Raw genomic sequence first — 23,484 nt, forward strand, 5'->3', positions numbered from 1 at the left:
TCAAGACTTTATATTTTAGGGTGTAATCTTAAATTCTTGAAATAAATCCTTTGAAAAAAGATGCTAAGATAGCGAAATAGGAGGCTCTTTCAATCCTGCAAAATCATGGATTTAAATTCAGATACTAGCATCCTTTCAGTTAATCCCACCTTCAACTCTTTTTTAAAATGTTTTTTTAAAACTGATTTTAAAGAGAGAACAAGGGAGAGAGAGAGAGAGAGAAACATTGATATGCACCTGACTGAGGGTATCAAACCCACAACTTAGGGATGTGCTCTGACCTGGAACTGAACCCATAAATCTTTTGGTGTATAATATGATGACACTTCAACCAACCGAGCCACCCTCAACTCAACCTACACAGAAGAAACTCATGGTGGTAATTTCTATGTCAAATTCTTTACAGGAGCTTAGTGTTTTAACACAACCACTTTTTCTAAAATCTCAGCCTTCCCCTTTGATTTGATCTAGTTACAAACTAGATGCTTGGTAGTTATCAATATAATTAAATGTGAAATATATCTGCTTGAGTATTTAGTTCCTTAATAGTTCACATAGAAGGAATAAATATCTTTCAGTTATTCATCTCCTTTCAAAATATACTCCCAGGTAACACCACAGTTCTATGATAATGTGTGAGGCCAAGTCACACAAGCTTTAAAATATAATTTATTCATAAATAATTCTGAAATAAACTTATACAATGCAATAGAGAAGAGCTAGGGGACATTGGCAAAATTCATAAAAATAGGTATGTCCAATTAAGAATGTATATAGAAATGAGAATAAGATTTGTAAATGAATCACACTTTTCTTTATATTCCTTTTAAATTTCAAGGATTTCAATTACTAAAGGTAAACATGGTATCCTAAAAGGTATTGATAATAATTATTAGTGCATAAAATGAAAAATATTTTAGTCTAATTAGAACCAAACATGGACAGCTGGACTGATGAAGCCAAATAATACTGTGTGCTCAAGAGTATTTCTGATTCAAGTGAAACATGTAGTTAGCATGGTACATGAACTACTTATGATCCTTTGTTATTTGTATATTGGAGGCCAAGTGCACAAAATCTGTGCACTCGGGGGAGAGGTCCCTCAGCCGAGATTGCAAGATGGAGCAGGCCAGGCCGAGGGACCCCACCAGTGCATGATTGGGCCAGGGAGGGATGCAGGAGGTTATCCACTTGGGGAGGGATTGTAGGAGGGCTCCAGGGCATGTCCAGCCCATCTCAATCAGTCTCTATCTGCTGGACCCCAGCAGCAAGCTAACCTACCTGTCAGACCATCTGCCCCCTGGTGGTCAGGGCAAGTTATAATGAGCAGTTGAGCTGCCTTAGCATATCATTAGCATATTATGCTTTGATTAGTTGAATGGCCAACCAAATGACTGGACACTTAAGATATTAAGCTTTTATTATACAGCATTCCAAAACACTAATGAGCACCTAAACAGAGACTATTAAATCATTTAATCAGATCAATGAAAAGACAGCCAAATACACTTTTCTGGTAATAAGGCCAATTGCTATGCAATTGATTGTATCGTGGTATAATTAATTGGCTTAAGTTCTTAAGACTACTGAAATAAGTAGACCATTGATTTCATGGTCTTAGCTCAATTATTTAATTGACCATGTAGTAGTCTAATGGTTAACCTATAACCATTAACCTATGAGAAAGCAATATTTTCTACCAAAGTAGCAGAAATTACTGTAAATGATCAGAATCCTATATAATAAAAGCGTAGTATGCAAATTGTCCCCTCAACCTGGAATTCTTCTGGGAGTTTGATCAGGGAGCAGTGCCGGCCAGGGGAAAGAAGGGAGGACCTGGCAGCAACAGGTGGCTGGGGGAAGGGAGGGAGTATCCAGCTGGCTACCACCAGCTGCTAGGAACCAGTGTACAAATTTTGTTCACTAAGCCTTAATTGTATTAAGGCCCTTCCTGAAGTATGCTGGAATAATAAAGAGAAAAGAGAAAACATTAACCATTTTTTAATTTTTTTAAAATCAGGACTATTTTGTCATGTTTCTCCCTTACTGATGCAGTTTCAGAAGAAATTAACAAAATCCAACTCTCTTTTCAAAGTTACAGTGACTTCAAGAGTTTCAGTTTCCAGGATATAGAAAGCTTTGGCACTGTTACAATCCACAGGATGGGGAAAGTTCAGCAACAATTTCCTAAACGAAACAAAACAAAAACATAGAATCAGCTTCCTAAAGTGATATAAAGAAGACAACACTTTTAAGAAGGCAATGAGGAAAGCAAGTTATACCATTAGAACATTAGAAACAAACAAAACACACACACTTATATTTAGACAGTACAAGTACTGGATCAAAAGTATGCCTAATAAGACAAATAGTATGACAGTTTTTTGGCCTCAAAAACCCAAGCAATGGTTTTGATTCCCCCCTCTTTTTTCTAAATTGACCTCATTTTATATGATATAAACATAGTCTAAGGCTATATTTATAGACATAAAAATAGAACCATTGCCATCTTTAAGTTGGTTGAATAGATTTGTTGACAGCCATACTTGTGTGTGTGTGGGATGTGGCTAGCTGAACCAAATCTGGAAATTGTAATGGTTCCACAAGAATTCTGCTAACACAACTTTAGGCTGAGTCTCTAAGGCCTGGAATGATTTTAATACCAGATCAATGAGAGTGCTTCTCTCTGCTTGTTTCTGGTTCTTTCTACTATGCATTAACAAAAAGTCTCAGTGAGGGATTGCTGGGTTTATTTTGCAGTGGATGGCTTGTTGCTGGATAGCTCCATGCTTTAGATGCATTGCTGGTATATGACATCCATAATTCTGCCATAGTGATATGAATGTAAATTATTCAAAGGGTTGGTACATGCTACATGCTGGTATCTGAAGAAAATTAAATGCATGAAACAATTGTTACCTCACATTCTCAATAGAGAATGATTAAATATCTCTATAAAAGAGTGGACAGAAAAGCTATTTTACAAGGTATAAGATCTAAAACAGCAGGAATTTTGATATTTTTAAGAGTACTTATTGAATACTTGTATAAAAAACTAGTATTTGGCCCTATCTGGTTTTGCTCAGTGGTTAGAGTGTCAGCCTGTGAACCGAAAGGTCCCAGGTTTGATTCTAGTCCAGGGCAAATACCTCAGTTGCAGGCTCTTCCCTGGCCTGGGCCCTGGTTGAGGCACATGCAGGAGACAACCAATTTCTGTGTTTCTCTTACATTGATATTTCTATCTTTCCCTCACTCTTCCGCTCTCTCTTTAAAAATCAATGGAAAAATATCCTCAGGTGAAGATTTTAAAAAAAGAAAAGAACTAGTATTTGAAAACAAAAACCTTGAATATCAATTGCTTCTTTACCAATTTGAAGACCTAAATTCAGGACACTGGACTCATTAAAAGTATTTATGACACATTTACAGAAGCTGAAGAAGAAATTTTATGTGACTTTTATTTTATTCCAGATGTCTGGGATAGGAGAACCACCTCCTTTCACCTTAACTAATGAAATCATGAGGTATTTTACTGTAGCCCTTAATATTTGATATCTCAAAAAAGTAGGTGCAGAAACATTTAGAGTCCATCTTTTTAAAGTTGTTAACAATGTAAGTTGTGCTACAGTTAGATTTGCTTTATCCTTTATTCTACAAATTATAATATATTCATTTTAAAAAGAAAGCAAAGTTCAGTGGTAGTAGCTTCACTGTACTAAAAGACAACTATAAATCAGCTGAAGAATGAGTTCCAATGACAATATACACTTCTCTCTCCAGAGAGAAATTAATTTTAAAAAGATAGTTAGTGGCCATTGGAATGATCCATCTATCCTTGCATTTCTATCTAGTCCTTAGTAGTATGGCTTTACATACTACAATTTTGAATAATAGAAACTGTGTAACTTATTTAGACTCTTAAGAGAATGAAAATATTTTTATATAATCTGGTTTACTGTCTGGATATCTGAACTGAGATTTATATTTAAACAAAGCAAAATATTTCCAAATACTTAACCATTGAAGGATAGGAATGTATGTTATCTTGGTGTCCCCCCAGTGTCTAGTAGAATAGTTTATAAATATTTGTTGAGTGAATAAATAAACGAGTGAAAAGCAAACTGGTCATCACAAAGTGACATTTGAATAACTACTATAGATTAGTACTATAAAATGGGAACAAACATTTAAACCCAAATACCTCTGACTTTACATTGATAATATATTTGTATTTTGAGAAGCCAAAGTTTACACACTGATCAGATATTTATCCAGTGCCAATTTTCATTAGGAATTATTTAAAGGCAGACAATAATATATGAAAAATTTAAAAATCATCTATACAATGAACATTAGAGACTTGCATGCTCACATTTATAATGGAGAATTCAAGATGATGTTGCTTGCAAGAGATATACATAAAGGACAATCTTGCTCTCTGCATACTTAATGCAATTTTTATTTTATAGTAGTTAATAAATGCTTTGATTTACCTATTTGTGTAAAACACAGACATGGCCTTTTTTATTTTTAATCCTCACTCAAGGATATTTTTCCATTGGTTTTTAGAGAGAGTGGAAGAGAGAGGGAAAAACAGAGAGAAATATCAATGTGAGAGAAATACATCCATTGGTTGCCTCCTGCACATCCCCTGACCAGGGCCTGGGCCAAGGAGGAACCTGCAACTGAGGTACATGCCCTTGACTGGAATAGAACCCAGGATTCTTCAGTCCACAGGCTAATGCTCTATCCACTGAGCCAAACAGGTTGGGCAAGACATGGCCTTTTTAAGGTTTCCTATTGGAGATAAGATATAACAATTTTCAAAGAAAGTACAGAATTAGCTACTGAACTGCAATTCACTATTCTATTTAAAGAACTTTTTAGGTATTGATATCATGGGACATCAACTAAAAAGCTTAATTAAAGGAGCAGAGCAAAGGTGAAAATAATCTAAAGCAGCATTCAACTAAAATTAACTTATACTTGTCTTTAGAATGTGTCTTTATTATCATGTTCAAGGAATTCAATTATGATATTCTTAGAATTCACTTAAAAAATGAGTGGTAGCCATACTTACATCTGACAAAAAAGACCTCAAAGTGAAGGCTGTAACAAGAGATAAGGAGGGCCAGGCCACTTCATACTACTAAAGGAAGCAACTCAACAAGAGGATATAATTCTGTAAAACATATATGCACCCAATACAGGAGCACCCAAATACATTGGGGGGAAAAAAACACCTGGAAGATATCAAGGAAGAGATTGACAGCAATACAATCATAGTAGAGAAATTTAATATCCAGTTCACAACACTGGATAAATCCTCTAAACAAACAAACAAAAAAATCATCAAAAAAAAACCAGATATCCTAATTGAGTCATTAGATCAGATGGACTTAATTGACATCTATAGAACATTTCACCCCAAATCCACAGAATATACATTCCTCTCAAGTGAACACAGGACTTTTTAAAAGATATATCACATATTAGGACGCAGGCAAAGTCTCTTCAAATTCAAGAAGATTGAAATCATGTCAAGCATCTTCTCAGATCACAATGGCATAAAATTAGAAATCAACTACAATAAAAACAATAAAAAGTCAAACACTTGGAGGCTAAGTAGCATGCTATTAAACAATGATTGGGTTACCAAAGAGATGAAAGAAGAAACAAAAAGCATCCTGGAAACAAATGACAATGAAAACACAACAATCCAAATTAGACCCAATGAAAGTAGTCCTGAGAAGGAAATTCATAGCTCTACAGGCCTACCTCAAAAATCAAGAAAAAATGGAAACAAATTATCTAACCCTGCAACTTAAAGAATTAGAAAGAGAGCATCAATAAAATCCCAAAGTAAGCAGAAGGAAGGAAATAATAAAGATCAGAACAGAAATAAATGACACAGAGACCAAAAACAACAACAACAACAACAACAACAACAAAACAACAACAACAACAAAAACCACAAAAACAAAGAAGCAAACAAATAAAAACAATACAAAAGATCAATAAAACCAAGAGCTGGTTCTTTGAAAATATAAACAAGATTAATGAATCTCTAACCAGGCTCACTAAGAAACAAAGAGAGAGAAACCAAATAAAATAAAATCAGAAATGAAAAAGGTGAAGTAACAACCAACCTCACAGACATAAAAAGGAATTGTGAGGAGAGAAACCAAGATAGTGGCCTCACACAACAATTTCAAAACTACAATTAAAAGACAAAATGGGCATCATCCAGAACCACAGGAAAGCTGGCTGAGTGGAAATTCTACAACTAGAAGGAAAGAGAAAAGCACACTGAGATTCAGAGGAGCTGCAGAAGGCAGAGGTAGGAAGACACAAGCATGGAGAGGACTGGTGGCTGAGTGCATGGCTGGCTTTCTCAAGCTGGAGAGAGACAGAAGCTCCCGACTGCGCTGAACTCCAGTTCCGAGCGAGACCCTGGAGATCCAGATTCATACGGGGGAATCTGGACTGTCAGGAAAAGAGAAAAGCACACTGAGACTCAGGGTAGCTGCAGAAAGGAGAGGTCTGGAGATGCGCGTACAGAGAGAAGACTGACTGCTGAGTGTGTGGCTGGCTTTCTCAAGCAGGAAGGAGACAGAAGCTCTCTACTGTGCTGAACTCCAGTTCTGGGCAAGACTCTGGGAACCCAGACTCATTCAAGGAGAAACTGGACTGTCCGGCAGCAGGTGGAACTTGAGGGCAGCTTTCTCTCAGAAGTGCTGCAATGATTACTGAGGGACACTGAGACCCAGGGGCCTCTAGGGTAAGGCTGATGGGAAGCCAAGGCTGTCTGGTCCAACCTGAGACACAGCCTCATTCAAGCTGAGCACATCCAGGCTTTTGCAATTTTGCAAATCTAGTCTCATAAAGGTGTAACCAGCATAGAAGTTCTCCAATCACAGACACAGCTGATCCTCATAACCAATTTTCCTGGAGGTCAATTCCTCCCAGGGATACCAACAACAGACAAGACTTAACTACTGTAACAAGGCTGTGCACATAGTTCACAAAAGGGTGAACCAAGAGTGTCCACCTCAGGTAACTGGGGAGGCTAAACCACTGGGCCCTATAGGACACCTAGCACACAAAGCTACCCTACCAACTCAGGGAAGCAGCAAAAATGTGGAGACAAAGAAACAGATCACAAACGAAAGAAATGGAGGAAAACAAATGATTGTATATAAAGTTCAAAACCATGATTATAAGGCTTTCCAAGAATTTCCTAGAAAAGGCTGATAAATTTAATGAGACCCTTGAGGATATGAAAAAGCACCAACTAGAAATTAAACATATACTGACTGAAATAAAGATTATTAAACAGAGACCTAACAGCAGACTAGAGGACCACAAGAATCAAGTCAAAGATTTGAAAAACAAAGAAGCAAAAAACACTCAACCATATAAGAAAAAAGAAAAAAAGAATCTAAAAATTTGAAGATAGTGTAAGGAGCTTCTGGGACAACCTCAAGCATACTAACATCCAAATTATGGGGGTGCCAGAGGAGAGAGAGTAAGATACTGAAAACCTATTTGATGAAATAATGACCAAATACTTCCCCCACCTGGTGAAAGAAATAGACTTATAAGTCCAGAAAGCACACAGAACCCAAACAAAAGCAATCCAAAGAGGACCACACCAAGACACATCATAATTAAAATGCCAAGAGCAAAAGACAAAGAGAGAATATTGAAAGCAGCAAGAGAAAAGCAGTTAACTACCTACAAGGGAGCACCCATACAATTGTCAGCTGATTTCTCAACAGAAACTATGCAGGCCAGAGGGAGTGACAAGAAATATTCAAAGTTATGAATAGCAAGAACCTACAACCAAGATTACTCTACCCAGCAAAGATATCATTCAGAATGGAAGTTCACATAAAGAGCTTCACAGATAAGAAAAAGCTAAAGGAGTTTATCAACACCAAGCCAGTATTATATGAAATGCTGAAAGGTATTCTTTAAAAAAAAAGGAAGAAGAAAAAGGTAAAGATAAAAATTATGAACAAGAAATACATATCTATCAATAAGTGAATCTAAAAACCAAGTGAATAAAAAATCTGATGAATAGAATAAATTGGTGAATAGAATAAAATCAGGGGCATAGAAAGGAAGTGGACTGACAATTCTCAGGGGAAAAGGGCTGTGGGGTGTGGGAAGAAAAAGGACAAAAATCGTACACATATGGATGAGGACAGTGGTGGAGGTAAGGGAAGAGGGTGGGGTGAGAACTGGGTGGAGGGGATCTATGGGGGAGAGGGCAATTGTAATAATCTGAACAATAAAGATTTGTTAAATTAAAAAAAAAAAGAGAGAGAAGAAAATGAGGGGGTGGAGGGAGGACTGTGAAAAAAATACTATGAACAACTCTACTCCAAAAAACTGAACAACCTTGATGTAATGGACATATTCCTAGAAAAATACAGCTCCTAAAACTCAATCTGGAAGAATACAAAAAACCTGAATAGGCTGATAACTACTGATGGAATTGAAACAGTAATCAAAAAAACTTACAGCAAATAAAAGCCCTGGACTGGACAGCTTCACAGGGGAGTTTTACTAAGAATTCAAAAAAGAACTAAAACTTATCCTTCTCAGACTATTCAAAAAAAAGTGAAGAGGAAGGCACCCTTCCAAGCTCTTTCTACCCTAATCTCTTACAAGATGAGAAAGGGAATTACAGGCCAATATCCCTGATGAACATAGATGCTAAAATCCTCAATAAAATTCTAGCAAATTGGATTCATCATTACATTAGAAATATTATACACCATAATCAAGTGGGATTTATTCCAGGGATGCAAGGCTAGTACAGTATCCGCAATTCAATAAACATGATACATTACATCAACAAATTGAGATACAAAAATCACATAATCATATAATTTGATTCAGAAAAGTCATTTGTCAAAATCCAACACCCGTTCTTGATAAAATCTCTTAGAAAATGTGAATAAAAGGATGATACCTCAACATAATAAAAGACTTATATGACAAATCTACAACCAACATCATACTCACTGGGCAAAAACTAAATCCATTTCCCCTAAGAACAGGAATCAGACAGGGATGTCCACTTTCACCACTCCTGATCAGCATAGAACTGGAAGTGCTGGCCATAATGATGGGACAAGAAGAAGAAATAAAAGGCAAAAGGTATCCAAATTGTAAAAGAAGAAGTAAAATTAGCACCAGTTGCAGATGACATGATATTGTACATAGAAAACCCTAAAGACTCAACCAAAAAACTACTAGACCTAATAAATGAATTTGGCAATGTAGCAAGATACAAAATTATCACCCAGAAATCTATGGCTTTTTTACACACCAATAATGAACTCACAAGAAAAATAAACTAAGAAAACAATCCTATTAATCATTGCAACAACAACAACAAAAAAATTTAAGATACCTAGGAATAAACTTAACCAAGAAGGTAAAGGACCTGTACTCTGAAAAAAATTATAGGATTCTGAAAAAAGTGATAGAGGAAGACATAAACAACTGGAAGAATATTCTGTGTTCATGGATGGTAGAATCAACATCATTAAAATGTCTATACTACCGAAAGCAATCTATAGTTTCAATGCAATCTCCATTAAAATACAAATGGCATATTTCAAAGACATAGAACATACTCTACAAAAATTCATCTGGCATACAAGTTAAAAAAAGATCCCGAATAGCCACAACAATCTTAAGAAAGAAGAAAAAAAGTAGGAGGAATCACAATACCAGATATCAAGCAATATTACAAAGCCACTGCTCTCAAAACTGCCTGGGACTGGCACAAGAATAGACATATAGATCAATGAAATATAATAGAGAACCCAGAAATTGACCCAAATCACTATGCTCAATTAATATCTGACAAAGGAGGCATGAACATATAATGGAGTCAAGACAGTCTCTTCAATAAATTGTACTGAGAAAATTGGACAGATACATGCAAAAAATGAAACTACACACAAAAATAAACTCAAAATGGATAAAGAACATAAATGTACATTGGGAAACCATAAAAATATTAGAGGAGCCACAGACAGCAAAATCTCAGACATATACTGAAGCAATATCTTCACCAATACAGCTCCTAGTGCAATAGAAACTGAAGAGAAAATACACAAAAATACACAAATGAGACTACATCAAAATAAAAAGCTTCTGTACAGCAAAAAAAAAAAAAAAAAAAAAAATTAACAAAACAAAAATAAAGCCCACTGCATAGGAGAACATATTTGCCAATGTTATCTCTAATAAGGGTTTAATCTCCAAAATTTACAAAGAAGTCATACAACTTAACAAAAGGAAGAAAAACAACCCAATCAGAAAATGGACAATGGACCCAAATAGATACTTTTCAAAAAAAGACATACAGAAGGCCAAGAGGCATATGAAAACATGCTCAAAGTCACTAATCATCTGAAAAAAATGCAAATCAAAATGACAATGTGGTACCATCTCACACCTGTCAGAATGGCTATCATCAACATATCAACAAACAAGTGCAGGTGAGGATGGGGGCGGGGTGGGAGGAACCCTTGTGCACTGCTGGTGGGAATGCTGACTGATGCAGCCATTGTGGAAAACAGTATGGAGTTTCCTCAAAAAATTAAAAATGGAACTTCCATTTGACCCAGTAATCCCACTTCTAGGAAATATATCCCGAGAAACTAGAAACACCAATCAGAAAAGATATATGCACCCCTATGTTCATAACAGCACAATTTATAATAGCTAAGATTTGGAAACAGATTACGTGCCCATCAGCAAATGAATTGATTAGGAAACTCTGGTACATCTACACAATGGAATACTATGCTTCCATAAAAGTGAAGGAATTCTTATCATTTGCAACAGCATGGATGGAACTGCAGAACATTATGCTAAGTGAATAAGCCAGTCAGAGAAAGATAAATATTACATGGTCTCACTCATTTGTGGAATGTAATGAACAGCATACCAGGGGTCCTCAAACTTTTTAAAGTGGGGGCCAGATCACGGTCCCTCAGAGAGCTGGAGGGCCGGACTATATGAACTACTAATTCCTACTGTAACACCTCGGCTGCGCTCACTGCCCAAAAAACCTGGTGGGCAGGATCAGACTCCTCTGCGGGCCTCATGTGGCACGCGGGCCGTAGTTTGAAGACCCCTGGCATAAACTAATGAACAAAAATAGACCTAGAGACATAGAAGCATCAAACAGACTGTTAAACCTATAAGAAAAGGTGGGGTTGAGAAAGTAAGAGATCAACCAAAGGATTTGTATGCATTCATATGAGCATAACCAATGGACACAGGCAGTAGGAGGGTGAGGACATGTGCTGGGGATGGGAATGCCCAGGGAGAGGTCAATGGAGTGAAAAGGAAACTCATGTAATACTTTAAACAATAAAGAATTTTAATTAAAAAAAAGAAAGCAAGAAAGAGAAAAAAAAAGAAAGAAAGAAGGGAGGGAAGGAAGGAAGGAAGGAAGGAAGGAAGGAAGGAAGGAAGGAAGGAAGGAAGGAAAGGAAAGAAAGAAAGAAAGAAAGAAAGAAAGAAAGAAAGAAAGAAAGAAAGAAAGAAAGAAAGAAAGAAAGAAAGAAATCCCATATGTAGACAAAGTCAGGAGATCCTGGGAAATTATCCAATGCCCCTATTCTTACTCCTTTCCATCTATTTCATGTTGAGAATCTACATGCCAAAACAACCATGCTTTTTTTAATGAGCAATTCAGTAAACTGCATTATTTATTTTGGTTGTATAATGCTAAATACATGGGTATTATTAATAATTTCAATGTAATTGATTATCATCTGAAAGATATTAGCAGTCAGTTTAGAGAAAATTAATTCAATTGTTATCTGATTTATAGATATATGAACAATTCTAAATGTCCTCTCTTATCTTTCTTGAAGCAAGTAAACATAGTTTTACAGAGTGTCAAACTCAGAAACTAAAGAAAGTATATGTGAATATAAATAAACTATAAAACAAGACACATTTCCAATAATACAAATTTAGATAATAGCATAGCTCCAAAGAAAACTCCAGTGTTTAAGAGATAAAAACCTTAATTTTATCTTTTTTCTTCTACCATAATGCCGTAATTATTTTTTTTCTTATGAGACAGTACCTCTCTTCACTGATCATCTATAATAATAAAAGTACAATATGCTAATTAGATCAGACGTCCTTCTGGATGACCTTCCAGATAAAGCCATGTTGGTGGTGGTGGGGGGGGGCCGTGATGCAAAGGTGGCAGAGGCCCAGGCTGCTGAGGTGGGTGGGGCCTGAGGCAGAGGTGGCTGCTATGGTGGCAGGGCTGAGGCGGCCACCACAGCAATGGGGGCCGAGTCTCTTGCATGAATTTCGTGCATCAAGTCTCTAGTTTAATATACAGGTACAGCATGATCCAAATGACCTAATGCAGCCCATATTCTATGTGGAAAAGTATCTCTATATGAGTCTTTCATTTAGGGGGCTCTGATAGATATCTGGAATGACAGCATAGCCAGAGAAGCTGCCTAAAGGTTGATGGAGACTGTAAGAACTGCTAGGGGAAAGGAAATTAACTCAATGGTATGCAGATGTGTGTGTGCTTTTAATAAGCATGCAAATATCATGGAAGATTGATTGTCCATTTAACTAACTTTCCTTGGAAAGGTTGGGTGCCAGAAGTAATGGTAGGGACAGTGAATGTAATTTTTATAACATGAAATGATTATGAGGATATATTTTTTAAATTACTATATAACTAATGAGAAAATATTTTATATGTATTCATCTCTAGATCATTTTTGTGTTAAATGCATCTGCATCTACTATATAGATCAACAAAGGAGATTTATAGGTATTGATAATGGAAGGAAGAGAATATGCCAGAAGCTGATTGCTCCTCATCCACGATTTGAAATGTTGATGAGTTATAGTGAAAGAACCACTGCAATCAAAGTGTGCTCACATCCAGATGAAAAATAAACAAATCAGTGAGATATTAAGATATTTTATCTAGCACACACCAAGTTCCATAGACTCTTTCTTTATAGAGCTAATTTTGAGAAATAGGACTGATTCATATGGGTCTCAGGAATTTTATGTCATTTTTACTGTTTGTACTCAATTTTGGGAAAGTGATTTGAACATCCTATATAATAAAAGGGTAATATGCAAATTGACCAAATGGTAGAAGGACTGGTTGATATGATGCGCACTGAGCACCAAGGGGCAGACACTCAATGCAGGAGCTGCCCCTGTTGGTCAGTGTGCTCCCACAGGGGGAGTGCCACACAGCCACAATCTGGGCTCATGGCTGGTGAGCATAGCAATGGTGGTGGGAGCCTCTCATGGGGAGTAGGCTTAAGTCGTCATTCAGACATCCCCTGAGGGCTCCCAGGATTTGAGAGGGAGCAGGCCAGGGAGCACCCCCCAGCCCCCAAAGTGTACTAATGTCATGCGCTGGGCCTCTAGTGTGTAATACCAAGACTATCTTTGACAATATTAGAGGGGGAAAGGGGAGGCAAAATGGAGGATATCTGAATTACTATCAACAATAACAAATACTAGTATATTTTAAAAAACAAAAATACAACAAAAAAGAAAATGTCAAAGTATTTAATTGAATTATCCCATATCATCTGTATTATTTTTTAATGTATTCACATAATTTGAGGATCTAAAGATAAATTAGCTGTTGGAATTTTTGTTTCAATTAACTGATGACAAGAATTTGTGTTACCTTGGCCGGGTAGCTCTCAGTTGGTTGGAGTGTCATCTGGTACACAAAAAGGTTGTGGTTTCAGTTCCCTGTCAGGGCATACACCTAGGTTGCAGGTTCAGTTCCCTGGTCAGGGTGTGCATTGGAGGCAACTGATCAATGTTTCTCTCTCTCTCTCTCTCTCTCTCTCTCTCTCTCTCTCTCTCTCTCTCTCTCTCCTCCTCCTCCTCTCTCTAAACACATCCTCTGGTGAGAATTTTTTAAAGGAAGTTTTATCAATTTTAGATTAATATAATAAAATTTAATTTTAGAACCCCCACCATATCTAAAAAGTTTAAAGATTTGCTTCTCTTATGCTATCACTGTACAAAAAATACCAAACCACACATGCAAGATTTACAACTTAAGGCATTTTCACCTCTAGCTATTTTTCCTAACAGATTGTATCTGAATGTAAAAGACTGTATTTTGATGATATCAACCTACTCCAAATGTACAAATGCATGGTAGAAAAAAATCTAGGTATTTCTAAATACAGTTATATCTATATTATGTAGATCAAAGATCTGAATGATTGGCTGGCTTTTTAACTTTTCTTCAGACTTTAGGAATAATACAAAATTGTTTTATACATTTTAAAATATTGACTGAGGAACTTCCTGGAAGATGGCGGCCAGGTAAACACTTGTACGGGCTGCCTCCCACAACCATATCAGTGCTGCAACAGGGGATCTTACCTGAGACCTGAAAGGACCACAACTGTGGGGCCCCGACCGGCGCGGACACGTGGATTGCACAGAAAGGTTGGATTTTGCCGGGGATAACGCAGTGTGTCTGTGTCCCAACAGCGAAAGCGAAAGTGGCAGCCTCAGAAGCTGCGGCCACTGGGGCAGCAGAGACAAAAGCACGCGCTGGGACCCCAGAGATCTGCATCCACAGAAGCCCCCCACTGTTGGGTCTGGCGTGATTCGAGAGAGTGGACGGGGGTCCCCAAGGTTGCTACTAGTGGGGTTCTCTAGGGAGCAACCCATTCTGATCCAACACGGTGGGAGAACAGAGGAGTTGGAAAGCAGTCTGTTTGTAAGTGCACGCAGACTCGTCCATCACGCACCTAGGCTGGTTCCCCTGCAACACTTTGCTTCTGATTACAAAGGAGAGATAACCCAGATTGGAGGACCCTAAGAGACAGCAGGGGGAAACTGCTTTTCTGGAAACTGAGAAGCAGAGCAGGGAGAAATCATCCAGGATTCAGCTCCGAGGCAAAAACAAACAAACAAAAAAACCAAAAAAAAAAAAACCTGTATTGAGTGCCACATAAAAAGAAGGCTAGAGCAGCCAAAAAGACGGGACATCAATCCACATACACTGCCACCTAGGGTCTGGAGTACAAACTGACTGTGTTTATTATTAGTTTTATTTGATCAAAAACCAAGAAACTAAGGAATTGCCACTGAGGTGCAGCAGAACGCAGGGAACTGCAATACAGTCTGGACTGAGAAACAGGTGTGTCAAATAGAATAACAGAAGTGAATGGCCTTCACAACTGCACACTTTTTTTTGCAAAATTTATTTTTATTTTCTTATTTTCAGTTTTTGCATCTTTTACTTAAGAAACAATTTTTTTTCCTTTTTTCCTCACTAGATTTTAACTTTTTAATTACTACATTTTTAAGTACAATAAGCATTTTTATTAATGCTATTTTAATTTTTTTAAGTGCCATTTTATTTTCTCTTTATTTTACATTGGAATTAGTGTTCTTCATTTTATTTTCATTTCTCCCTTAACATTGTTTAAACCTATCTCAACACGACCTTTACACCATCACTCTCTTTCTAACCTTCCCCCTTTTGCTATCCTGTTTATCTTAACCCTTTTCTGCTTTAGATTTCCTTACTCTTTCTGTATCCCCCCTGCTAAAATTTCTACCCTACTTATATATCAAATTTCCAATCCCCTGTGCCAAGTGCATACACACCCCTCTCTGAGCTGTATTAACTAGCATTAAAAAAAAAATTGTTTTCCTCACTTTTCTTTTGATGCTGTTTGGGGGAATGATGATTATATTGTATTTTTATGCTTTTTATTGAGATTATTTTGCTTATTCTTTTGTTGTTGAAGTTGCTTGATATTTTCTTATTTGATTGGTTTTTGTTCGTTGTTATTTTATTACTTCTGTTTTCCCTTCCTATGCTGGAAATTAGGGGGTGTTGTAGATTGTATTATTCTCCAGGTACTGCTGACAGCATTTGTTGGGGTTAGTGGTTGTTCAATTGAAATTCTCTCTCCATATATATATAGTTTATTCCCATTTTATCTCTTACTCTCTTTCTCTCTCTCTCTCTCTCTCTCTCTCTCTCTCTCTCTCTCTCTCTCTCTCTATCTCTCTCTCTCTTATTCCTGATTCCCAATTTCATTTTGACACTCTTTTTCCTATCTTTTTCTTTTGCTCCCTCCCTCTTCTCTTTTTACTCTTCCTCTTTCGCTCCCATTCCCTAATTTGCCTTTCCCTAGTGGTTACCTTTATTGGAGGTTATTAATATTGCAAATACATTTCTGTTCAGTGTCTTGTGTGTTGTACCTGGTTGTGTTGTATTTTGTGCCTTTAAATCAACGCAGGAGAGAGAAATCAACACAGGAGAGAGACATCCTGAAAAGAGAGACCATGGGGAGACATAGAAACAGCCCACAAATGAAAGAAAAGCAGGCATCACCAGAAAAGGAAGTAAACGAGTTAGAGGTAAGCAACCTACCAGAGCAAGAATTCAGAGTAATGATCATAAGATGGCTAAAAAGAATGGAAGACAAATTTGACATTATGAGTATGACCCAAGAGGAAATGAAGAAGAACAAAGAGGAAATGAAGATGACTCAAGAAGAAATGAAAAATGACATTGCTACTATGAAGACCTCAATAGAAAGCATCAAGAGCAGACTAGAAGAAGCAGAGGACCGCATCAGTGAGCTAGAAGACAAGATGGAAAAAAATGCCCAATTAGAGCAGCTTCTAGAACACATGTGTCAAACACAAGGCCTGCGGGCCAAATCCAGCCCACCAGGCCTTGCAATGTGGCCCGCACTGCGCTGTCATCACTGCAATCCGCTGTCAGTTTATGACATTGTCAGTTTATGACTGTTCAGTAAACCATTTGGCCCGCGATTTTGGCTGGATTTTAGATTTTGGCCCCTTCTCTGATTGAGTTCGACACCCCAATTCTAGAGAAAAAAAAATTAAAAAGCAGGAGGAGAGCCTACGGGAGCTTTGGGACAATGCAAAACAAAACAATATTCGAATAATAGGGGTTCTGGAAGGAAAGGAAACTGAGGTAGACATGGAAAACGTATGTCAAGAAATAAGGACAGAAAACTTTCCCGAGGTAGAGAAGAAAAAACCCACACAAATCCAAGATGCTCACAGAGACCCAAGCAAACGGAATCCCTAAAGACCAATGCCAAGGCACATTATAATTAAATTGGCAAACAACGACAAAGTAAGAATCTTAAAAGCAGCCAGAGACAGAAAGTTACATATAAAGAAACCCCCATCAGAATAACAACTGATTTCTCAACTGAAACTTATCAGGCCAGAAGGGAATGGGATGAAATATACAAAGTCATGCAAAGGAAGGGTCTGAATCTAAGAATACGGTACCCAGCAAGGCTGTCAACCAAAATTGAAGAGGAAATCAGGAGCTTCACAGACAAAAAAAGACTGAAGGAATTTATCTCCACAAAACCAGCAATGCAAGAAATGCTAAAGGGTCTACTGTAAAAATAAAGAAATAGGAAGTGAAGAAGGAACACAGGGGGATAGAATAAAAATGGCATCAAATGAGTACCTATCATTAATAACTTTAAATGTAAATGGTTTAAATGCTCCAATCAAAGGACATAGGGTAACAGATTGGATAAGAAAACAAGACCCATACATCTGTTGTCTACAAGAAACCGACCTCAGAAAAAAAGATGCACACAGACTGAGGGTGAAGGGATGGAAAAAGGTTTTCCAGGCAAATGGAAATGAAAAAAAAAAAGCTGGGGTAGCAATTCTTATATCTGACAAATTAGATCTAAGAGTGAAGGACATAACAAGAGATAATGAAGGCCACTTCATAATACTAAAGGGAGCAATCCAACATGAAGAAATAACCCTGGTAAATATATATGCACCCAATACAGGAGCAACCAAATACATAAAAAAAAAACCACTGCTGGAGGACATTAAGGGAGAGATTAATAGCAATACAATCATAGTAAGAGATTTTAATACCCCACTGTCATCCTTCGACAAATCATCTAAACAAAAAATCAGCAAAGAAATATCAATCCTAAATGACTCACTAGACCAAATGGAATTAATCAACATCTTCAGAACATTCCACGCCAAAGACACAGAATATACATTCTTCTCAAGCACACATGGGACATTCTCAAAGATAGACCACATTTTGGGACATAGGCAAAGTCTCTTCAAATTCAAAAAGATACAAATCATATCAAGCATCTTCTCAGATCATAATGACATAAAATTGGAAATTAACTGCAATAAAAATAATCCAAAGAAATCAAACACATGGAGACTAAACAGCATGCTATTAAACAAGGACTGGGTTACCAGAGAAATCAAGAAAGAAATTAAAAATATCCTGGCAACGAATGACAATGAAAACACAACAATCCAAAATCCATAGGACACAACAAAAGCAGTTTTGAGAGGGAAGTTCATATCCCTACAAGCCTATTGCAAAAAAACTATAAAAAATGGTAGCAATTGATATAACTCTACAACTCAAAGAGTTAGAAAAAGAGCAACAAGAAAAGCCCAGTGTAAGCAGAAGGATGGAAATAACAAAAATTAGAGCAGAGATAAACGACATACGGACCAAAGAAACAATACATAAGATCAACAAAACCAAGAGCTGGTTCTTTGAAAGGATAAACAAGATAGATGAACCTCTAGCCAGGCTAACCAAGAAACAAAGAGAGAGGACCCAAGTAAACAAAATCAGAAACAAAAGAGGTGAAATAACAACAGACCCCGCTGAAATACAAAGGATTGTTACAAAATACTACAAACAACTCTATTCCAACAAACTGAACAACCTGGAGGAAATAGACATATTCCTAGAGAAATACAACCTTCCAAAACTCAATCAGGAAGAATCTAAAAATCTCAATGGAACAGTAACTTGGGAAGAAATTGAAACCGTCATCAAAAAGCTTCCAGCAAACAAAAGCCCAGGGCCAGATGGCTTCACAGCAGAGTTTTACCAAACATTCAAGGAAAAACTAAAACCAATCCTCCTCAGACTATTCCAAAAAATCCAAGAGGAAGGAACACTTCCAAACTCCTTCTATGAAGCCAGCATCACCCTAATACCAAAACCATATAAAGACAACTCAATGAAAGAGAATTACAGGCCAATATCCCTCATGAACATAGATGCCAAAATCCTCAACAAAATTCTAGCAAATCGACTCCAGAAGAACATCACAAAGATCCTACACCATGAACAAGTAGGATTTATTCCGGGAATGCAAGGATGGTACAATATCTGCAAATCAATAAACGTGATACATCACATAAACAAATTGAAAGATAAAAAATCATATAGTCTTATCAATTGATGCAGAAAAAGCATTTGATAAAATCCAACACCCTTTCCTAATAAAAACTCTCAACAAGGTGGGAGTACAAGGATCATACCTCAACATAATAAAAGCTATATATCATAAACCCACAGCCAACATCATACTCAATGGGCAAAAACTAAAACCATTCCCTCTAAGAACAGGAACAAGACAGGGTTGCCCACTCTCACCACTCCTCTTTGACATAGTACTGGAAGTACTAGATATTGCAATTAGACAAGAAGAGGATCTAAATGGCATCCAAATTGGAAAAGAAGAAGTAAAGTCATCCATATTTGCAGATGACATGATATTGTACGTAAAAAACCCAAAAGACTCCATTAAAAAAAACTAATTGACTTAATAAATGAATTTGGCAATGTAGCAGGATACAAAATTAACGCCAAGAAATCTATGGCATTTCTATATACCAACAGTGAAACTGCAGAAACAGAGACTAAAAAAGCAATTCCATTTACCACTGCACCAAAAAAATTAATATAACTAGGAATAAATTTAACTAAGGAAGTAAAGGACCTATATGCGGAAACTACACGACACTGAAAAAAGAGATAGAGGAAGATATAAGGAGATGGAAGAACATACCATGTTCATGGATTGGTAGAATCAACATCATCAAAATGTCCATACTTCCTAAAGCAATCTATAGGTTCAATGCACTCCCCATTAAAATACCAACGACATATTTCACCGACCTAGAAAGAATTCTCCAAAAGTTCATTTGGAACAATAAAAGACCCCGTATAGCCACAGCAATCCTGAGAAAGAAGAGTAAAGTAGGAGGGATCTCAATACCAGACTTCAAACTGTATTACAAAGCCACTGTTCTCAAAACAGCCTGGTACTGGCACAAGAACAGACATATAGATCAATGGAATCGAATCGAGAACCCAGATATCAACCCAAATCACTATGCTCAATTAATATTTGACAAAGGAGGCACGAATATACAATGGAGTCAAGACAGTTTCTTCAATAAATGATGTTGGGAAAATTGGACAGACACATGCAAAAGAATGAAACTAGATCACCAACTTACACCATTCACAAAAATAAACTCAAAATGGATACAGGACTTAAACATCAGATGGGAAACCATAAATATACTAGAAGCATCCACAGGCAGCAAAATTTCAGACGTATGCCAAAAGAACTTCTTCGCTGATACTACCCCTAGGGCAATGGAAGCTAAAGAGAAAATAAACAAATGGGACTACATCAAAATAAAAAGCTTTTTTACAGCAAAAGAAACCATCAACAAAACAACAAGAAAGACCACTGTGTGGGAGAACATATTTGCAAATGATACCACTGATAAAGTTTTAATCTCCAACATCTACAAACAGCTTATACAACTAAGTAAAAGGAAGATGAATAATCCAATTAAAAAATGGGCAATGGACCTAAATAGAACATTTTCAAAAGAAGACAGAAGGAAGGCCAAAAGGCACATGAAAACATGCTCAAAGTCACTAATTATCCGAGAGATGCAAATCAAAACAACAATGTGGTACCATCTCACACCTGTCAGAATGGCCAACATCAACAAATCAACAAACAACAAGTATTGGCGAGGTTGCAGAGAAAAAGGAACCCTCGTGCACTGCTGGTGGGAATGCAGACTGATGCAACCACTGTGGAGAACAGTGTGGAGTTTCCTCAAAAAGCTGAAAATGGAACTCCCATTTGTCCCAGTAATCCCACTTCTAGGAATATATCCCAAGAAACTAGAAACACCAATCAGAAAGGATATATGCACCCCTATGTTCATAGCAGCACAATCTACAATAGCTAAAATCTGGAAACAGCCTAGGTGCCCGTCAGCAGATGATTGGATCCAAAAACAATGGTACATCTACACAATGGAATACTATGCTGCCATAAAAAAGAAGGAATTCTCATCATTTGCAGCAACCTGGATGGAATTGGAGAGCATCATGCTGAGTGAAATAAGCCAATCAATGAAAGAGAAACACCACATGACCTCACTCATTTGTGGATAATAAAGAACATTATAAACTGATGAACTAAAAGATAGATATAGAGACAGTATATCAACAAGTAGACTGTCAAATTACAGCAGGGAGGTGAGGAAGATCTGGGGGAGATAATAGATCAACCGAAGGACTTTTATACATGCATATAAGTATAACCAATGGACACATAACTCTGGGGAAAGAGGGGATGTTTGGGAGGGAGGGTGGGGGGCAAAAAAATCAATAAAATATATTAAAAATATAAATAAATAAAAAATAAAATAAAAATAAAAAAATAAAAAAAAATAAAATAAAATACCAACAGCATATTTCACTGACCTAGAAAAAACTCTTCAAAAGTTCATTTGGAACAACAAAAGACCCTGAATAGCTACAGCAATCCTGAGAAAGAAGAGTAAAGTAGGAGGGATCTCAATACCAGACTTCAAATTGTATTACAAAGCCACTGTTCTCAAAACAGCCTGGTACTGGCACAAGAACAGACATATAGATCAATGGAATCGAATCGAGAACCCAGATATCAACCCAAATCACTATGCTCAATTAATATTTGACAAATGAGGCACGAATATACAATGAAGTCAAGACAGTCTCTTCAATAAATGGTGTTGGGAAAATTGGACAGATACATGCAAAAGAATTAAACTAGATCACCAACTTACACCATACACAAAAATAAGCTCAAAATGGATACAGGACTTAAACATAAGACGGGAAACCATAAAAATACTAGATGCATCCACTGGCAGCAAAATCTCAAACATATGCCAACAGAACTTCACTGATACTGCCCCTAGGTCAATGGAAGCTAAAGAGAAAATAAACAAATGGGACTACATCAAAATGAAAAGCTTTTTTTCAGCAAAGGAAACCATCAACAAAACAACAAGAAAGCCCTCTGTATGGGAGAACATATTTGCAAATATCACTGATAAAGCTTTAATCTCCAACATCTACAGACAGCTTATACAACTTAATAAAAGGAAGATAAATGACCCAATTAAAAAATGGGCAATGATCTATATAAAATCTTCTCAAAAGAAGACAGAAGGAAGGCCAAGAGGCACATGAAAACATGCTCAATGTCACTAATTATCCGAGAAATTCAAATCAAAACAACAATGTGGTACCATCTCACACCTGTCAGAATAGCCAACATCAACAAATCAACAAACAACAAGTGTTGGCGAGGTTGCGGAGAAAAAGGAACCCTGGTGCACTGCTGGTGGGAATGCAGACTGGTGCAACCACTGTGGATAACAGTGTGGAGTTTCCTCAAAAAGCTGAAAATGGAACTCCCATTTGTCCCAGTAATCCCACTTCTAGGAATATATCCCAAGAAGCCAGAAACATCAATCAGAAAGGATATATGCACCCCTATGTTCATAGCAGCACAATTTACCATAGCTAGGATTTGGAAACAGCCTAGGTGCCCATCAGCAGATAATTGAATCCAGATACTATGGTACATTTACACAATGGAATATTATGCTGCCATAAAAAAGAAAAAATTCTCATCGTTTGCAGCAACCTGGATGGAATTGGAGAACATCATGCTGAGTGAAACAAGCCAGTCAATGAAAGAGAGACACCACGTGACCTCACTTATTTATGGATGATAAAGAACATTATAAACTGAAGAACCAAAAGATAGATATAGACACAGTAAAGCAACAAGCAGACTGTCAAATTACAGCTGGGAGGTTGGGGAGATCTGGGGGAGATAATAGATCAACCGAAGAACTTGTATACATGCATATAAGTACAACCAATGGACACAAAACTCTGGGGTGGGAGGGTGTATACGGGAGAGGGGGCATTGGTATATGTACAAAAATAATAATTTAATTTAAAAAATATATTAAAAAAATAAAAAATAAAAATGAAAAATAAAATATTGACTGAGGATTCATTCATATTATAATAAGTTATTATAGTTCTAAGTTTTACTCACTTATCAGGAGTACGGAGGTCAAGGATCATTTCCTGGACACTAATTTTAATTTCAGAAGAGTTTGTATTTGGCAGTTTAATTTTAACCTGAAAGGAAAAATGAGAAGAAAAATACTATTGTATTGAGAATCAGTTAAGAGTATAAGAAAATATAGGAAAATAAGAACTAA

The 23,484-nt window shown here is 36.9% G+C and overlaps 1 protein-coding gene across 1 annotated transcript in view; it reads right to left on the minus strand.

The window, feature by feature from the left end:
• Nucleotides 1–647: 647 nt before the first annotated feature.
• DNAAF6 (dynein axonemal assembly factor 6) overlaps nucleotides 648–23,484 on the minus strand; it is an 85,796-nt gene continuing 62,959 nt past the window's right edge. Inside the window, exons 6-7 of the mRNA XM_084870529.1 lie at nucleotides 23,316–23,401; nucleotides 648–2,187 (exon numbers count right to left, since the gene is read on the minus strand). Coding sequence (XP_084726655.1) covers nucleotides 2,058–2,187; nucleotides 23,316–23,401 — 216 coding nt within the window. The 3' untranslated portion in view covers nucleotides 648–2,057. The remainder of the gene's footprint in view (nucleotides 2,188–23,315; nucleotides 23,402–23,484) is intronic.

The sequence above is a fragment of the Pipistrellus hanaki genome (genome assembly GCF_964339955.1).
Source record: "Pipistrellus hanaki genome assembly, chromosome: X".
Classification (NCBI taxonomy): Eukaryota; Metazoa; Chordata; class Mammalia; order Chiroptera; family Vespertilionidae; genus Pipistrellus; species Pipistrellus hanaki.